Raw genomic sequence first — 20,423 nt, 5'->3', positions numbered from 1 at the left:
GTTGAATTTGGTGAATGCTCCCTCGTGACTAGTCTCATTTTGTCGGTCTGGGGCTCCTCGCATACATGTCTGAACCTCAATTATGTTGTGATCTGAGTATATTGTTTTTGATATGGTGACATTTCTTATCAGATCATCATTGTTAGTGAATATGAGGTCTAGTGTATTCTCCAGTCTAGTAGGCTCTATTATTTGCTGGTTTAAATTGAATTTTGTGCAGAGATTTAAAAGCTCGTGTGAGTGTGAGTTTTCATCAGAGCTGCCTCCTGGTGTTATTACTGCAACAATATTATTTGCTATATTCCTCCATTTTAGGTGCCTTAAGTTGAAATCCCCCAGGAGCAAGATGTTGGGTGCAGGAGCTGGAAGATTTTCCAGACAGTGGTCAAGTTTTAACAGCTGTTCCTGGAATTGCTGGGATGTTGCATCCGGAGGCTTGTAGACTACCACAATGACTAGGTTTTGGTTCTCGACCTTTACTGCTGAAACTTCCACTACGTCATTTGAGGCATTAAGCAGTTCTGTGCAAACAAGTGACTGCAATGTACAGGCCAACCCCCCCCCTTTTGCCTGTTCACTCTGTCACATCTGTATAGGTTGTAACCTGGGATCCATATTTCATTGTCCAAGTGATCCTTTATGTGGGTCTCAGTGAAAGCCGCGAACATTGCCTTTGCCTCTGCAAGCAGTCCACGGATGAAAGGTATTTTGTTGTTTGTTGCTGGCTTTAGACCCTGTATATTTGCAAAGAAGAATGTTATCGGACTGGTGGTATTGTTGGTACTGGGGGGGGATTTTTTTTCCGGCATTAGTATCTGTATCTGTTGGTTTGGAGTGGAGGCCATCGACTGTGGTTCCACTCCAGGAATGACTGGATTTGGTGTACGATTTCTGCCATTTCCTGCCAGTTTTTTTTCCTTCCTGGCACTAAAAAACCTCTCCCTCTTGAGTGGCTGTGGCTACCCAGGTTTTCCCATGGCCTGGATGTTTTGTATCTTTTTGTCCCCTTTAGATGGTATGCCTGGCAATTTAAGTTATAGCACAGTCTTTCCTGTACTGAAGAGGTACACATTTCAGGGTGAAAAAGCTTACAGGAAGGGAGTTTGCATTTTCCTGTTGTCATATGGGCATGGCATTTTCTAGGGTGGTCATAGTTGCACGTCCCATCTGTTTTTCCAGATTTCCCATGCCAGCAGATACCAAGTGCATAGTATGTGCACAGGCTTGGTTTCCGCTTGCCTTGGGTTTCTGTGACTGTATTCCCTGTTGGTGCATGTTTCCCTGTCTTACTTCTATCCTCCCTAGCACCAACAATGGAGCTCCCACCAGTTGTTTTTGGTAATTTATCCTCACTATTGCTATTGGAGTCCTCTTGTTTGCTATTTCCTGCGGTATTTCTAGTTTACAATATTGGTTTTATCTTATCTTTGACTACACTTGTTTCCCTACTATGGCTCCTGTCCCCTATGAGGTCATTTATATGTATTCCTTCCTGCGTATAATTCCCGACTACCTGGACAAAATCTCCAGCTTCACCATTACTGTCTCCCAGGACAGTATCTCCAGCTTCACCATTTCTGTCTCCCAGGACAGCACCTCCAGCTTCACCATTACTGTCTCCCAGGACAGCACCTCCAGCTTTACTATTACTGTCTCCCAGGACATCACCTCCAGCCTTACAGTTTGTGACTACATGGCCAGTATCAAGGGCAGTACCATTCAGCCCAGACTTTTTATGTTCCCATCTGTTGTAGAAAGCTTCCAGGTTTTCTATGAAAGCAGCTTTGATGTTGTCCTCTTTCAATACCCTTGTGATTTTAGTCCACAGATTTTCCTCATATGGGCATACCCAAAAACACTTCTCTGTTTTAATACTGCTTGTAGCTAGTTATGGGATATCTGCACAAGGAGCGTGACACCAATTTCCACAAAAATGACAATTTATCCATGTGGAAGCCCGTTTGTTTGACTGACCACAGACTACACACAGCTTCATAATGATTTGAATGGTTGATTTACTGCAATTCTACTAGCAACCTCTTGAATATTATATTAATAACCTTAAATGAAGTGTACATGAAATGATAAGATATTCTTTAAGAGATATAAGACTAACCCATCAGAGTCACATAGATATAACAGAATATAAGTACATGACTGAATTGGTAGTACTTATACGATTGCAATGCTTTTTTTTTTTTTTTTTTTTTTTTTTGCGATTGCACAACGGATATTTATGCGACAATGAAGGCAATAATTTTCTGGCCAGTTTATGGAATTACACGACAATGGCTTCTTACAGGTGGTGTCCAGCCATGGTAAGTAGCATAATTTTTACATTAGATTGTTATATAAGATGTCTCCCTAATTGGGGGCGATGATTTTCTTAGTATACATAGAAGGGTTCTGGTGCTACCCAATCTTCTTCATCAGGGAGGTTGCTCAATATCATGGGTCGATGGTAATCATCTTTATGTATAAAACGACGGACCCTCTGTGGAAGAGTCATTCTTTGAGTCCTGTGAGGAGGAGTATTGATTATATAATCCGTGGTATTTACCACTTGTATACGATGTTCTCTATCTGGCATGTATAGTTCTTGCATTGAATAAAGTTGTTTCTTTTTTAGAGTGTCGAGGCGTACATTTATGGCAGTAATACCTTGTTGTATGTGTAAATCTGCCATTTTAACTCTGTCTCTCCTCCTGGTATCGGTAATGAAGCGAAGAGCTCTATTCTGGACCCTTTGTAGCCGTAGCATGTTGGTCTTTGTTGTTAATGACATTGGGACACAAGGGTATTCGAGTATTGGTCTTATTAACATTTTATACAGATGTTTTTTGACATGTTGAGGGGCTTGATTGAATCGAAAGAGACTGCTAAGACCGGCTTTGGCTATGTTGATCTTTTTAGTTACATGAGATGTTGAGTGGAGCAGCCTGTCTATTTCATATCCCAAGATCTTGTTAGGGTTTCTAATGGCTACAGGTGTACCTCTGATGGAGATACCCCCTTTATCTTCAATTGTTGATGCAAAACATCCTATCGTGCTAACAAGGACCTTGTCAGGATTAGTCGTAATTCTCCATTTCTTTTCCCAATTAGATGTTCGACGAAGTTCAATATTCATTTTTTCTATGACTCTCTCATACTTGTATTTTCCTGTTACCGGAGTTGATGAGACGACATGAATAACATCATCTGCAAACTGTGTCACAATTGTATCATTAAACTCTGGCTGAGGAAGGTCATTCACATAAATGTTGAACAGAAGTGGACTGAGACAAGAACCTTGTGGGACACCAGCTGTCGGTATAAAAGGCTCTGCCGACCTGCCATGAAAGGTGGGAATGATTTTTCTTTGAGTTAAGAAATTACATATTACTCTGAGAAAAGTTCAGTTATGGTCTGGTAGGTCAATGAGTTTGTATATAAGACCATCATGCCATAAGCTATCAAAAGCTTTATGAACATCTCTGGTGGCAATTAAGGCAAGATTCCCCTGATGCTTTAGACTTGCTACAGTATCGAAAATAACATTTATTGCATGATTGGTACCTCTATGTGTTCTAAAGCCCAACTGTTTTTCAGTAAAAAAGTGATTAAACTCCATATAGTAGTTCAATCTGTTGGAAATGACCTTCTCAAGAACTTTTCCAGTGACTTCAAGTAAAGATATAGGTCTATAGTTCCCAGGTTGGTGAATGTCTTTATTGGGCTTACCTAGAAAGATCATCCTAGCAGTCTTAAAAACCACTGGGAAATGTCCTGAGGCCAAGATGGCATTAAAGATATTTACCAAAGACTGTTTACAATTTCTGGGGAGGAACTTTATTTGTTTCATTGTTATTCCAGAGAGGCCAGGGGCTCTATTGCGCATTCTTCCAATAACCTGACTCATCTCTAGTAATGTAATAGGTCTAGTAAGCGGGTGGGTATCTTCAAGAGTTGAAGTATCGATGGAAGGTAGTGGTTGTAAATCATCCAAGTTCTCATCTCTCCATTCATTTACCAACTGATAATGATTATTGTTAAATTGACCACTGTTATTGTGGGAGAGAATTTTCTCCCATACATCACCCATCAAATTAGCCTGGTCCTGTGGATCGTCAAGTTTAATTTCAACATCTTCATCATCCTCATCAGTGAAGGTATGAACTAGGTAGTTAGGAGCCTTGTGCTTTGCCCCTAAAAGTTGTCGGATCTTACTCCAAAATTTTGCTGGTTCACGTTTGTACTGATTAGCTTGAAGAACTGGCACTTTCCATAAGTCCCGTTTGTGATGACTAATCATGTTAATTAATTCTTGCCGTAATCGGTGCAGTGTAGCTGCTGGTGGTTGTCGCGTTTGAAGATGCCTTCGACATTCTGCTTGATAATTTCTTAAAATGTCTCTAATTTCCCTAGTAGGTTTATATTGTTGGTAAATCTTTGTGGAAGCTAATTGACAAGTTGCATTAGTAGCTTCAGTTATTCGATTATGCAGGGACCTGATTGCATCATCATTTGCACTGGGAGGTAGATTTTCCAAAGACACAATTTCATCCTCACCCAGATATGCCCTGAAGGGGTCAAAACCTAGGGTGTTAAGATTGGGTTTAGGAGTTACAGGTATTCTAAACGGAGAAGTTTGTAGTTGTATTATAACAGGGATATGGTCAGATCCTACATTTCCACCAGGAGATATACGACAGTGAAAGATGTCACAGTCTCTGTTTGTCAGTACTATATCTGGTGTCCCTGGATGAGGTCCAATGTACGATTTAAAGAATGGGCCTTGAAATGACAAGTTTCTAGCTGTCATGATATTAAAGAGTTGTTTTCCTTTTAAGTCACCCAGTGGAATACCAGTTCCACAGTTGAAGAGGGCAGGGTGATGAGCATTAAAATCTCCCGCTAGAATTGTTGGAATATTCCTGCTTAATATCCTATGTAGAGGAAGTGACTCTATATATTGTTGTCTCGGGGGAAAATATCCAGTTCCTATCACTAGTTGTCCATGAGACGTTGTCATTTCTATTGCAAGAATGTTATCTTCATCAACATGAATATTTTTAAATGTATAGCCTAATTTAACTAAGATTGCTACACCACTAAAAATCCTCTCGATTTCTCCACAGTACAGTAACCACGTAATTTAATATGTTGATCAACTCTTGCAGCTGTCTCGTTCAAAAGTATAACATCGGGATTGTAATTATGTAGTTCAACCTCAAGAAGGTAACGGTTATTAAAGAAATGTTGAACATTAAGTTGGAAAATTGTAATCCCCATTATCTCTTGTACTGCGGTCTGAACGCCTGCAAGTAGTGTCATGTGTGGTATCCACACTATCCCTGCTGGACTCGTCAAGGGGAGGAGGGAACTTCTGCGTAGTTGCTTGTGTATTAAAAATGCCATCATCTTCACTAGAGGTAGTAATATTAACAGATTCATTAGAATCGTTAGAGTCATCATCAGAAAACGGAGGTGTGATATTCCCATTTACAGGAAGCAGAGGCTCGTGAGAGTTAATGGGAGACTGTGGAGGCTCCAAGGGAAAATTAGGTAGGCAAGGTGAGTTATCCTGGGAAAGTTCCTGTTCAACAGGATCAGCTTCAATAGCGGGAGAGTAAGCACCAATTTCTGGAGCATTGTTATGTTCAGGTGTTGACTTATCGGGTTGAGGGGAGTTGACAACCTGGGTATGCGAGGTGGGCGATCCCTGGGCCAGGGATGACTTAGGTTTATTTTTAGATGTAGAGTAGGGTACATACTTCTTGTTATGAGAAGGCTGGGTCATAATAACCTTCACATTTTCTGGGATAGTGATGGGAGTGATCCCATTAGCCATTAACAGATCATTTAAAACCTGAGAGCAGAGTTGAATGTCACCACCTGCTATGTCTTTGGCCAGCATATACATTAGTTGTGCTCTCGTCATATCCCCGGCTGTGGATACCTGAGACATAGATAAGACTGAACCTTGTTGTTGCGGTTGTGTATGTTGTAGGTAAGGGTTAGATTGGGGCGCTCCAAGAGGGGCAGAATTCCAAACATTGGAACCATTGGTAGAGACCTGAGGAGTCCCACTTGATCCAGGCAGAGCTGGGAAGGAAGTTTGGGACATCGTTGGTGGTGCCTGGGGAGTGGTCTTCTTTGAAGTGGACAGTTTCTTGGCTTCAATAATTTTCTGCATTTCCTTTTTCCTTTCAGGACAAATAGCAGAAACAGCATGATGTTTTCCGTTGCAGAGGACACATTTGGGTGTATTTTTATTATTACAATCTCGATAAGAATGTTGGCCAGAGCAAATGCTACAAATTTGCCCTTGAGTACTGCATTTGTTGGTGTTATGACCAAAGGCATAACATTTAAAACATTGTGTCACACTGACAAATCGTTCAAGAGAGATTTGGTCAGGTGTACATCTGGTGCCAAAACATTTGAAGCCATTTTGACACACAAGTTTGGCCTCCTCAGGTGTCTCAAGTATTAATTTTAAGGTTACCTTGTTGTTAGGATTAGAGAATTTATGTGCTTCTACAGCCCTAAATTCAGAATTCTCTGTATTAATGTCCTCAACAATTTCATTCACAGTGCTATGTTTCATAAAACTGTTGATTCTGGCCACAAACACAGTCCTCTGAGCTTGATAGCTCTCAGGTGCAACTGGGGTAACACCAGAAGTCTTCAGTTTGTCAAGGACATCATGCTTCAGCAGTTGAAGTAACTCTTCTTCCGAAGAGAGGAGAAGTACTGCTCCAGCGTGGGTTTGAAAAACATCCACTGGAGCAACAGTTGAGTTCGAGCAAATACATGTTAGAATTTCTTTCATGGACATTTGATTACCATCTATACGTAATCTTACACGTATCCTCGCCATGATGTCTAGGAAGGAACATCTGGCAGAGGAGTTCTTAACAAAGAAGGATCTTTCCTATATTAATCTGACATCCTATTTCAGCTGACTTATGAAGGTCAGCCCCTGAGATAGCCTACCCTCGAGTAGTGAGGGGAAAGGGCCCAAGGCAAAGATCGGCCGGATTTTAAAAAACCACACGGGCTACCGGATGGTCAAAATGCCTTGTGTTAACTCGCCAAAGCGAAGTTGCCGAAAAAGAAGAAGATAGGAAAGTCAGAAGGATAGCAATGTATGTAGTGTGTTAGTGTGTGGGCCAGTGTTGATGTTTGGGTGAGGGGAGGAAGGGGAAGGATGGGGGGATGGGGATGAGAGGGGTGAACAAGCAAGCAAGTCACCGCCTTACCCTCTTGATGGGATGGGGCTCGAAGTGACTGCAAGCAAGTTTCCTCTCAGCTCTGGTGAAGAATTACTCAGGATAACTCAAGAAAAATCTCGAGCAACAGTGTTCAGAGTTGCTCAGCTGAAGAGCAGGAACGACGACGTCTTCTCTCCACGGTGGCTGGGCTGCTACTCTATTTTCATTTCTATTTCTATTTTCATTTTCACTCGGTAGTGAAGACAATAACATTGAATGAACCTCCAATGCTGCAACCACCAACAAAAACCTCACCATTCATCTATCGACGTATTAATACAGAAGATCAACACCGAGATCAATACCTACACTGGAAAGATATAACTTTTTATACGACTCCTGACCAAGAACCCACCATGAATGTCGACACTTTGTACGAGAAATTACACGACAGAACAGTCAAGTTTACAAATCGTAGAGGAACCCACTACTCCTTCACAACACTCAAGATGACCTTTGACCAGTTACAAGCCGACTCAGCATTTCGACCCAAGATTACAAGACTACTCATCGTTTCCTTCCAACAACTGCACAACATAAGGAATGCCTCCCATACCCTGACTGACACTTTAACGACACCTGACCAATCAAGAAGCTAGCCTCCCTTGACCACGCCTCCAGCTTCTGCCAGCCGCCAATCAACATCAAGATGCAGCAATCTACCATCCAGCAAGTTGCAGTCAGCACCCGCAGAGTTCCTGCTGTCTTCTATGTCGTCTTCGTTATTGTTTATCCAGGCTTAGCTGCTGGGTCTAGTCCTGACTCTTCTCTCTTCGACTCAAGACATTCCTCTCACCATCTATTCTTCGCACTGTCCCCACTTGCCCCTCGCCCCTAGTGGGCCCTTACCTGTGAGTCCAGTTCAGTTCAGTTCAGGAAATATGCAAGTCATTCTGATGGAATCATAATTCACATGTAATATACATGTGTGTACAATGTATATAGAAGTCATTATTTTGTATTAATTCTTAGGTAAATTTCATGTCAAGTATATTTAAAATTTACATGCATATTGTAATATATTTTGAATGATACAAAGTATATTGTTGTGTAATCTTGTATTTCGTAAAAGGATAAAAAGCATAGGTTGAGGGATATTTTGTAAGATCAAAGATAAATGTGTTTGTTTTTGCAAGTATAAACAATTCTCTTTTTCTGTGGAGAACTAGACGAGGCTTCTTATATTTTATAAAATTATTGCAATGTTTTAAAATAAAACAATAAAATATGGAGTACATGAAACTGTTAAAGTAAATGTTCTTCCTTGTGGTTTAGCGCAACTTTTTGACTATATTAATAACAATAAAGTAAAATTGGGGGAGGGGGGGGGTGAGTCACCTGCTTCGTACTGTGGTCAGGTGTATATCAGCACCATTATGACTAGTGTTACTTTGTGCACTGGAACAGTCACTGATGATGTCTCTTTTTATACATATTTATATGATTTTTATATACGTGACTATATATGTATATTTGTATGCTTTGTTTTAAATAAAATATAAAAAAAAATCCATTTACCTGACTTTCCTTGAGTTTATAGATATATTTGGCGTTTCCTGCTATGATTCTCTCACTGTACACTGGTCAGCTGAATATAGGTCAGCTACTAAAACATTAACCTTGACTGTTTAACTATTCACTTCTTTCCCACGACTGGCACTGAGGGATAACCGACCTATAACCTTGGAGTTTTGTACTGTTGATTTGACGATGTCTCCTGTGTTTCCCTCTGGTTAGCACTGGTACAGGTGATATGATGGTGGTACAGATATGATGCTACTGTCAACAGATGAACGTCAGTAAAGATGAGAATTTCACTTCGCTAGTTGTACGTCTGGTGGAGGAAGTGTGCCAAGGCTGCATCAACTTGAGGGAGGGTGCCATTGCTATGTCAGCTGGAAAGAAGGGTGCATAGCTGCATTAGTTGGAAACAGGGTCCTATGTCAGTATCCCCTGAAGAGTGGGTGCAGTTACTGCAAATGGAGGATGGGTGTCTTCAATGCATCAACAGGATGGAGGATTGCATCAGTAGGACAGTGGATGCCATGGCTTGGTCAGCAGGATGAAAGACTGTGTAAGCTGGATGGAGGATGCTATATGCTACCACATATTTATTTCATTTTGATAATACTACCATGCTAGTATCTTCGTTATTAGCTAAAACGAAGCTATTGGATCGTTGTACTATTATCCTATTCGTTTTTCATCATATGTTTGTAATTTTAACTAATGAGAAATGGGTATGTGTATTCATATATGTCTTGTAGTGGTCTAATTGATATATATAAGTACGTAACTATCATTCATGGTGCCATAGACACAAAGCATGTCGTCACAGAGACTTGCTTCTATCCAACCAATCACAACCCTTTTTGGCAGAACTCGAAGGTGGCGCCACTTGGGTATTGTCGACTGCTATTGGCTGGGAGCTCCTGGAGTATTCAGTACTGTCTGACTTGTTGAAGGAGAAGCATTTTGGATCTCACTCTCTCGCTATTTCACCAATTTACACCACTCCAGAATGGCGGTAAGTTACTGAATGTGTTTCCAGTGCATTATTGAATGTTTGAACCTCATTTTGAGATGCAATTGAATTGCCTGAGGCATTGAAAAGTAACATAAACATAAACGTGTTTAATGGATCAAGGGCTCAAAGGAAAAGGGATTACATCGTGCCCGAGTTACATGATGACAATGACACTAATGGGGAAGTGGATTCTGGAGATGAATATGAGGAACAGCAAGATGCTTCGGCTTCAAATGAAGATGAACATGAAGATTTGTCTAAGAGAAATGAGCAAGTTAGTGTAAAACGAAGAAATTTATGCAGATAACTTCTTTACCTGTTTGCCTCTAGTGAAATATCTGCACGCTACATTCAACTGCACGTACACAGGCACTGCAAGGGACAGCAGAATTGGAAAACCACCACTTATGTCTGTCAGTGACATTGGGAAAAAAAGTGAAAAGGGGTGCTATGGATTGCTGTTCATCGGATGGTGTCCTTGCTGTACGTTGGAAAGACAGTAAGGTTGTTACTTTACTGACTAATGATACGGGCATCAACCCTGTGACAAAGATAAAGAGGTACAGCAAGAAGACCAAACAAAAGGTGGATGTTGACTGTCTTGCAGTGATAAACAATTATAAGGCCCATATTGGAGGCATAGATAAGAATGAGTCAGGTAGGGCAAGGGTACTTGACTGAGCCAGGTAGAGCAAGGGTACTTGACTGAGTCGGCTGCAGAGAGGGTATCCTAGCTGGGTAAACTGGAGGGATAGTATTTTAGCTGAGTCAACTGGAAGGAGGTTACCATGGCTGGTCTGCTGGAGGGAGGTTACCATGGCTGGTCTGCTGGAGGGAGGTTACCATGGCTGGTCTGCTGGAGGGAGGTTACCATGGCTGGTCTGCTGGAAGGAGGTTACCACGGCTGGTCTGCTGGAGGAGGGTTACCCTGACTGGTCTGCTGGAGGAGGGTTACCCTGACTGGTCTGCTGAAGGGAGGTTACCACGGCTGGTCTGCTGGAGGGAGGTTACCACGGCTGGTCTGCTGGAGGGAGGTTACCACGGCTGGTCTGCTGGAGGGAGGTTACCACGGCTGGTCTGCTGGAGGGAGGTTACCACGGCTGGTCTGCTGGAGGGAGGTTACCACGGCTGGTCTGCTGGAGGGAGGTTACCACGGCTGGTCTGCTGGAGGGAGGTTACCACGGCTGGTCTGCTGGAGGGAGGTTACCACGGCTGGTCTGCTGGAGGGAGGTTACCACGGCTGGTCTGCTGGAGGGAGGTTACCACGGCTGGTCTGCTGGAGGGAGGTTACCACGGCTGGTCTGCTGGAGGGAGGTTACCACGGCTGGTCTGCTGGAGGGAGGTTACCACGGCTGGTCTGCTGGAGGGAGGTTACCACGGCTGGTCTGCTGGAGGGAGGTTACCACGGCTGGTCTGCTGGAGGGAGGTTACCACGGCTGGTCTGCTGGAGGGAGGTTACCACGGCTGGTCTGCTGGAGGGAGGTTACCACGGCTGGTCTGCTGGAGGGAGGTTACCACGGCTGGTCTGCTGGAGGGAGGTTACCACGGCTGGTCTGCTGGAGGGAGGTTACGAAGGATGGTCTGCTGGAGGGAGGTTACCACGGCTGGTCTGCTGGAGGGAGGTTACCACGGCTGGTCTGCTGGAGGGAGGTTACCACGGCTGGTCTGCTGGAGGGAGGTTACCACGGCTGGTCTGCTGGAGGGAGGTTACCACGGCTGGTCTGCTGGAGGGAGGTTACCACGGCTGGTCTGCTGGAGGGAGGTTACCACGGTTGGTCTGCTGGAGGGTGGTTACCATGGCTAGCCTGTTGGAGGGAGGTTACCATGGCTAATCTGCTGGAGGGAGGATACCACGGCTGGTCTGCTGGATGGAGATAACCACGGTTGGTCTACTGGACGGTGGTTGCCAAGGTTGATCTGCTGGAGGGAGGTTACAATGGTTGGTCTACTAGAGGGAGGTTACCACGGTTGGTCTGCTGGAGAGAGGTTACCATGACTGGTCTGCTGGAGAGAGGGTACCAAGACTGGTCCGCTGGAGGGAAGTTACCATGGCTGGTCTGCTGGAGGGAGATTACCATGGCTGGTCTGCTGGAGGGAGGTTACCACGGTTGATCTACTGGAGGGAGGTTACCATGGTTGGTCTGCTGGAGGGAGGTTACCATGGTTGGTCTGCTGGAGGGAGGTTACCATGGTTGGTCTGCTGGAGGGAGGTTACCATGGTTGGTCTGCTGGAGGGAGGTTACCATGGTTGGTCTGCTGGAGGGAGGTTACCATGGTTGGTCTGCTGGAGGGAGGTTACCATGGTTGTATAACGGACTTATTTGGTAGACTGTAGAGCGGTGTTAATGATATACGTCTTCGGAGGCTTCTTACTTTATTGATAACTAGTGTTGGGTTACACAGGCTTGTGTGTTTGTGCCCATGGCCCTGGCAGGGCCATGCCCACGAGAGAGAGCTGGGAGGCCTTGTGTCTTGATGCCAGGCCGCTGTGTGAGTGAGAGTGAGGCAAGTCTGGGCATACTGAAGTGGCAAGGCCTATAGATGGCAGCACCTGAGTGGCGCGAAATATGAACTAAGCTGGCAGACAGCATGGGCTGTCTGTGCAGACAGTACAGGCTGTCTACATACGCTCGGCCACCTACCGCGCGTCGTCCCGACGCGACAATACTGGTAGTAAAAAACTCGGTCTCTCTCTCGTAGGAACAGGGCACAGAACACAAAATAAAAACATATATATACATATGGACATGGAAAAAAAAAACTTCCTACAGGGAGGGAAGAAAAAAACATGTGGGGTGTGCTAAACATCGTGGTCAAAGGCAGTGAGCATCGAAGGGCATCACTGCATGCCTTCCTGCGTCTGGACAGATACTGCAACACGGGAGACATCGCTGCGGCTGAGCTGTGACGTAACAGGGTACGGTCTCCTCTGGAACGGTGAAGCAGACATCGTAGGAGTCGCTGCAGGTTTTCACTCAACCTAGGGCACGACATGCTGGTGCTCTCGAGTGAGGCGTCGACAAAACTCGGCAACTGGGCAGGACTTCTGGCAAGCGACTCGGGACACTTCTCGACTGGTACTGTCGCTGGGCTGTCACTGCCGGCGAGCGTGGAGCGAGTTGTGGAGCGAGTCGTGGCAGAGACGACTGGGCGAAACATCTGGGAGTCGTAACATCATACACCAGACTGCAGTGAGAGAGCTAGCAGTCAAAGTGACATCTTCTTTGTGCAGGCTGCTCACTGAAGCTTGTGACACGAGGCTGACACAGCGCCTGCCGACAGGCCTGGCTGCGGCTTGACGAGTATCATCTCTCGACAGTTGGAGTTATAGCAGAGGTTAGCCTAAGCGTCCCCAGACTTGTTTCTCTACATATAACTGCACTCTGACGGTCTGGAGGTGAAGTGAAACAAATCTCGATGGGAATCGTAGCAGGTACGATTCTGCAGAACAACACGAGCGATGAGCATAAAAGCTTTCTGTACAAGAGGGCTCGTATGCTCAGGGCTGAGTAATCAGCTGTCAAACACTGGTCACGTGGGTGACTTAGTGGTACAACTCAAGGGTCTGACCACAGACCTCACTGGACACACGGGAAACTTACAAACACACCGCTGTACATACGGTACAACATGGCTTAACTAGCAAATGATGCTTTTCTGCGCATAAAACTGACTAAGACATACTAAAATGTGAGAACACTGACTGAGAGGAATTAATTAACACACGACATATATCTTCTCTCAATCTTCTCGACAATACTGAAATAATTACTAGAACACTCGATGTGACATCATGTGATGTCAGGCGTGATGTCGCAAGGTGACGTCAGCAGCAGTGACGTCAACAGACATCTCGAGGTGAAGTCAGGCAGACATCGTGAGGTGACGTCAGCAGACATCGTGACGTCATGAAGTCGGGCAGCATCGTGGGTGACGTCAGCAGACATCTCGAGGTGACGTCAGGCAGACATCGTGAGGTGACGTCGATGTGATGCGGGCAGCAGACCACAGCATGAGGCCTGGGACATCTGGTAACTCACGTGGCTTTGTAGGTCTACGTGACATCGTCCACACCCACGTGACGTCGTGATCCACGTAGCTTCGAGTGGCCTCGGGCACTCGGATACACAGCACTGGCAATGAATTCATACGAAAAACAGCAGAAAACACAGCAGAGGGAGTGGGCAGTGGTGAGTGTATGGTAGTGTGGTGGCGAGGAGCATGCGTGAGTGTATGGCAGGGCGGGCATCTGGCCATTCCTCCTCCTCCTCCACCCACAAACACGTGGAGAAGCTCACACTGGACGCAGAAATCACCACAAAACTCACCTCTGGCTTGCTGAAACAGCTGTGCTGAGCTGAACAACAACAGCAACATACAAGTGACGCTGAACACGTGACTTGAGAAACAGCGTGGGGTCACTGGGACGCCACTTACAATTCTCGGAGAATTTCGGCAAATTTCGGCTGGATCCTGCTAGTACCTGTGTCTGGATGCTCAAACGTGCAGACACGACATCAGGATAACTCGTTGAGAGACAGATGGTTCTTGTGTAGGGTGATGAAGTGAAGATGACTTCATACCTCTTCCTCCTCCTCTCCAGGCAAACACAACTGCTGCGGAGCACCACTGTCACCATTTATAACGGACTTATTTGGTAGACTGTAGAGCGGTGTTAATGATATACGTCTTCGGAGGCTTCTTACTTTATTGATAACTAGTGTTGGGTTACACAGGCTTGTGTGTTTGTGCCCATGGCCCTGGCAGGGCCATGCCCACGAGAGAGCTGGGAGGCCTTGTGTCTTGATGCCAGGCCGCTGTGCGAGTGAGAGGCAAGTCTGGGCATACTGAAGTGGCAAGGCCTATAGATGGCAGCACCTGAGTGGCGCGAAATATGAACTAAGCTGGCAGACAGCATGGGCTGTCTGTGCAGACAGTACAGGCTGTCTACAGTTGGTCTGCTGGAGGGAGGTTACCATGGTTGGTCTGCTGGAGGGAGGTTACCATGGTTGGTCTGCTGGAGGGAGGTTACCATGGTTGGTCTGCTGGAGGGAGGTTACCATGGTTGGTCTGCTGGAGGGAGGTTACCATGGTTGGTCTGCTGGAGGGAGGTTACCATGGTTGGTCTGCTGGAGGGAGGTTACCATGGTTGGTCTGCTGGAGGGAGGTTACCATGGTTGGTCTGCTGGAGGGAGGTTACCATGGTTGGTCTGCTGGAGGGAGGTTACCATGGTTGGTCTGCTGGAGGGAGGCTACCATGGTTGGTCTACTGTTGGGAGGTTACTATGGTTGGTCTGCTGGAGGGAGGTTACCATGGTTGGTCTACTGGAGGGAGGTTACCATGGTTGGTCTGCTGGAGGTAGGTTACCACGGTTAGTCTCCTGGATGGAAGTTACCATGGTTGGTTTGCTGGAGGAAGGTTACCATGGTTGGTCTGCTGGAGGGAGGTTACCATGGTTGGTCTGCTGGAGGGAGGTTACTATGGTTGGTCTGCTGGAGGGAGGTTACCATGGTTGGTCTGCTGGAGGGAGGTTACCATGGTTGGTCTACTGGAGGGAGGTTACCATGGTTGGTCTGCTGGAGGGAGGTTACCACGGTTAGTCTCCTGGAAGGAAGTTACCACGGTTGGTTTGCTGGAGGAAGGTTACCATGGCTGGTCTGCTGGAGGAAGGTTGCCATGGCTGGTCTGCTGGAGAGAGGTTACCATGGCTGGTCTGCTGGAGAGAGGTTACCATGGCTGGTCTGCTGGAGAGAGGTTACCATGGCTGGTCTGCTGGAGAGAGGTTACCATGGCTGGTCTGCTGGAGAGAGGTTACCATGGCTGGTCTGCTGGAGAGAGGTTACCATGGCTGGTCTGCTGGAGAGAGGTTACCATGGCTGGTCTGCTGGAGAGAGGTTACCATGGCTGGTCTGCTGGAGAGAGGTTACCATGGCTGGTCTGCTGGAGAGAGGTTACCATGGCTGGTCTGCTGGAGAGAGGTTACCATGGCTGGTCTGCTGGAGAGAGGTTACCATGGCTGGTCTGCTGGAGAGAGGTTACCATGGCTGGTCTGCTGGAGAGAGGTTACCATGGCTGGTCTGCTGGAGAGAGGTTACCATGGCTGGTCTGCTGGAGAGAGGTTACCATGGCTGGTCTGCTGGAGAGAGGTTACCATGGCTGGTCTGCTGGAGAGAGGTTACCATGGTTGGTCTGCTGGAGGGAGGTTACCATGGCTGGTCTGCTGGAGAGAGGTTCCCATGACTGGTCTGCTGGAGGGAGGTTACCAAGACTGGTCTGCCAACGAGCTCAGCTGACCGGGACTTCACGTCTCCAGATGTTCCAAGTCTTGCTCCTGTGGTATACAGCGTGATGTCGCACATAAAAGTACTGGAAACGCAACAATTTCTCCTGAAACAACAACTTGAACAACACAAGGAAAGATGTGTAGAGTGTACCAATAACAAGATTGTCACAATTTGTGAAAGCAAGTATAAGGTTGCTGAACAAGGTGGTGGTGGTGTTCTTAATTACAGTAATGACGAATATAATACTTGTGTTGATAACTGTAGTGAGCATCATAATGAAGGCTATGGTGTCAATGATGTTAGTAATAGTGATGACCGTAATATAAGTGGTGGTGAAGAGTGTGATGAGGGCAATGGTGTCTATAATGTTAGTAATAGTGATGAGCGTAATATAAGTGGTGGTGCAGTGTGTGATGAGGTTAACCACATAGACATTAATGTTGAATACAATACTGTTGATAAATGTAATGAACACAATGTTGGTAGTGGCGTTGGTGATGACAGTTGTAGTGTTGCTTGTAATTTTAGTGGAGGAGGGAATGTGAGTGGTGGTGTCACCTATCATACATTCACACATAAACAGCCTCGTGCTCTGGGTATACGAAGACTCCCACGAGGCCTTACAACTGGAAGTGCACTTATAAAACTCATGGACCAGGGTAACACTGTTGACATTGATAAGGTCTGCTATTTATATGAAAATTTTTTTCATTATGCTGAGAAACTCAACAAGATCCCAGGACTACTATAATGGATCAAAACTCGTATAAACTTTCTATATTAAGCTGGAATATTGCATCACTTAGAAAAAGACTTCCTGACCTTCATCATAAAGTAACCACCGAACCCATTGATGTTGTGTGTCTACAAGAGTGCAGAGTCCCTGAAAAATCCCAACCCCCTAAATTACCATCATTTGTTGCATATAACCTCAAATCTACTAACTCTTGTGTTCTATATATTAAAAAATCACTTCCCCATCAACTTCTTCCACATATGAAAACAGAGGGGCTAAAATATCACGGTGTTAGGATTTATATAGGGAACGCTGCTCTCAACATATTTAACTTGTATGCTCCTGCTGATAAATTTAATTACTTGGAGCTCCTAACTTGTGCTCATTCTGAGCCTACTCTTATTATTGGCGATTACAATGCGAGACACAAAAGCATTGGAAACTCAGTTTGGTAATCGTAATGGCAATCAACTGTTGTCACTCTTAAACAGTCATGATAATGTCCAAATTGTAGGTGACCTTGAACCCACACATATCTATGGAGGCGTCCTTGATCTGTGCCTGGGCTTCAACATTACTTCTGCCAGCTGTGAGTCTTCCATTGTAACAGATATAGCGTCTGATCATTTCCCTAGGCTAACCTCACTAGATATTGGTAATACTATCCTTCCTGGTGGGATATTCAAACGGAAACGTTTTAATGTTCCCACTAATCAGCATGATGACTTTGTTGCACATGTGACTGACTGGTATAATTCCTGTGAGTGTTCCTCTGTAGAGACCTTTAACAATGACCTTGTGAGCATTATTCAGAACTACTTAGAGCCGCCACTGAAACCTCTTGGTACTCTAAACCCAACAAACTTCCATAATAATCATACCTCCTTCAAAAACCATACTTAGTACAATGATTCTAAACTTCGTACACTGAAATGTACTGCTCGCAGACTAGGCCTAGCCTATAGAAAACATCGTACCCCTGGAATGCTGAGGCTCTTCCAAACTGCCCTTGCTGCTGCCAGAGAGTGTATGACAGAGCTGCGGCAAACAGACTGGGAACAATTTGTCAATGGTCTCAGTGCTCACACCCCACTTAGCCGGGCATGGAGGGACATAAATAGAATTAAGGGTAACAGAACTGGGCAGATCGCGCACCCTCATCCCTTGCATAGGGCGAATGAGTTAGTGCTTGGGCTGCTACATCTAGCTATGACAATCTTCCCAGTACCACACAGGCAAAATTAAATGACAAATATGATGCAAGGGAGAGACTTGTTTGCTTTATGCTCAGCAAGGCAGATGATTGCAACATTCCTTTCACTAATTATGAACTTGATGCAGCACTAAGGGCAACTCCACGTCGTCTGGTGAGGATGGTATTACTTAACATACTCAGATTGCTGTGTCGAGTACCAGGTAATCCATTACTTGAATTATATAACATGAGCTATGTAACTGGGGAGCTCCCTCAATCTTGGACCAACAGCCTCATCGTTCCAATTCCTAAACCCAATCAACAAAATGCTCTTACTAGCTGCTTGTGTAAAACATGTACAGAATCAAACAATTTTTGTCTCCCCGGTTACATGGTTTCATGCATGGAAGGAGCGTGCATTATTGCATAGCCACCTTTCTCACCCTGTACATTGACAGCTCATACACTACCTTCCTTGACCTTAAATCCGCTTTCGATGTAGCCAACCGACATGTAATCATTAGTGAACTTGCCAGAATGGATGTTGGAGGATGGCTTCTCCGCTGGATTAAAGGCTACCTGTCCAACAGAAAATCGTCTGTGTTGTTCCAGGGACATAGAAGTGTAACTAAAGACTTTGAATTAGGAACCCCACAGGGAGGTGTGCTCAGTCCCACACTGTTCAATATTTTAATTAATGCATTACTTAATGCTATGCCTAGTCAGCCCCATCATTATGTGATTAGTTTTTCTGATGATATAATGATTCACACCACCGGATTCTCCAACACCCAAAACATTCTTAATCATGTACTAGCCTCGTGTCAGGACCTGGGGTTGATAATCTCTACTGATAAAACAAAGATACTCAATAGCGGTCCTCCTCGACAGAGAGGCACAGTTCGTCAGATCCAATTGCATGATGGGTCTCTTCTAGAATATGTAAGCAGATACAGGTATCTAGACTTTGAGGTTCCACTACATGGACCTGTTGTAACAAGACTTTGTCGCCAATACAAAGAAAGACTAAGAGCACTTAGGGTTGTGGCAGGGCTTCACCCCAGGTATGGTGCTAATGTTAAAATTGTGAAAATGATGTATCTTGCTTATATTAGATCATTGGTTGATTATGCTGCGCCACTACTTGCTCTTGTGTCTGACTGGAAGCTTGGAGGGCTGGAAAAACTGCAGAACGAAGCAATGAGGATCATTTTAGGATGCCCTCGTACTGCCAAAATTTTAAATATGGAAAAAGAACTTGATATCCCAAGCATCAGAGATCGTGTTACTGAAAGAAATATCCTAATTGGGGTTAATATGCTCAGGCAAGCTCATTCAAACCCCTGCACAGAAACCCTCCAAACTTTCCTCAGCACTGGTGAACACTCCTCCAGATGGATGGAAAAAACTGGAACCGACCTCCGCATGAACCAGCTACATGATCTATGTCAAGTAAGACAACAGCGGCACTTATCCGCTAAATGGGATATTACCCCATTCCAAACTACCATTCCTCCATTTCCCCCCAAACTACTTCTAAAATCACAACCAAAACTTCGCCTTGAAGCCAAACATGAGGCCTTAAGCTGTATTGATAACTTAGTCACACAGCACACTCGCAAATTATTTACGCTGATGGTTCTGTTCACCAATCCACTGGTGCAGCTGGTAGTGCTGCTGTTGTCGTACAGAGTGATGGCTCTCTTAAAGAAATTGGAGCACGCATCAATAATTGGGCCTCTACCCTTCAGACAGAACTGTTTGCCATACTCCTTGCACTGAAATGCATCTATGTATCAAAGATTGACAGTTTAATTTTAACTGATTCTCTGTCATCCATAAATGCTCTCAACTCATTAATTAAGCATAAATTGTGGCATGCTTGTGTCAGAAGCCAGACACAGGTATGGTAAGATTGTGGACAGTGGAGTCAGAGTGCACCTGCTGTGGGATTCCATCTCACATTGGTCTTCAGATACATGATAGAACTGATAAATTGGCTAAGCTGTATGCTTTCAAAGAGGGAGTAGATTACAATCTTGGCTTGTCAGGTAGTAGTTTGAGAACAATAATACGAAAAGAACTTCAACTGAATTTTATGGACTTAAGGCTCAGGGAGATTGACACCAGTGAGTCCATCTATCATCATTCTATCATGCAGGAGGAGCCACATGTCTATGGCGCATCCAACAAAATAAGCAGACTCTTGGATGTCACTACTGCCCGGCTCCGGCTGGGTTACAAGTATCTTTGGCAGGTTAAATCACCACCACCAGATGTAGACCAAACGAAATGTAAACTTTGCCAGATGGACTATTGTCACACCCTGCGTCATAATGTACTGGAGTGCGATAAAATTAATGAATTTATAAACAACTCACTCAGAAGTGTTCAAGAAATGGCTAAGTATTTTATCCATAG

At 45.0% G+C, this 20,423-nt stretch overlaps 1 protein-coding gene across 1 annotated transcript in view; it reads left to right on the top strand.

The window, feature by feature from the left end:
- Positions 1 to 9,656: 9,656 nt before the first annotated feature.
- LOC128697069 (sodium-coupled monocarboxylate transporter 2-like) overlaps positions 9,657 to 20,423 on the top strand; it is a 228,589-nt gene continuing 217,822 nt past the window's right edge. Inside the window, exon 1 of the mRNA XM_070095085.1 lies at positions 9,657 to 9,786. Within this exon, the coding sequence (XP_069951186.1) occupies positions 9,781 to 9,786 (6 nt within the window). The 5' untranslated portion in view covers positions 9,657 to 9,780. The remainder of the gene's footprint in view (positions 9,787 to 20,423) is intronic.

The sequence above is a fragment of the Cherax quadricarinatus genome, chromosome 49 (assembly GCF_038502225.1).
Source record: "Cherax quadricarinatus isolate ZL_2023a chromosome 49, ASM3850222v1, whole genome shotgun sequence".
Lineage (NCBI taxonomy): Eukaryota > Metazoa > Arthropoda > Malacostraca > Decapoda > Parastacidae > Cherax > Cherax quadricarinatus.
Note: the sequence above shows the minus strand (reverse complement) of the source record. Positions and strands in the feature narration are given on the sequence as shown.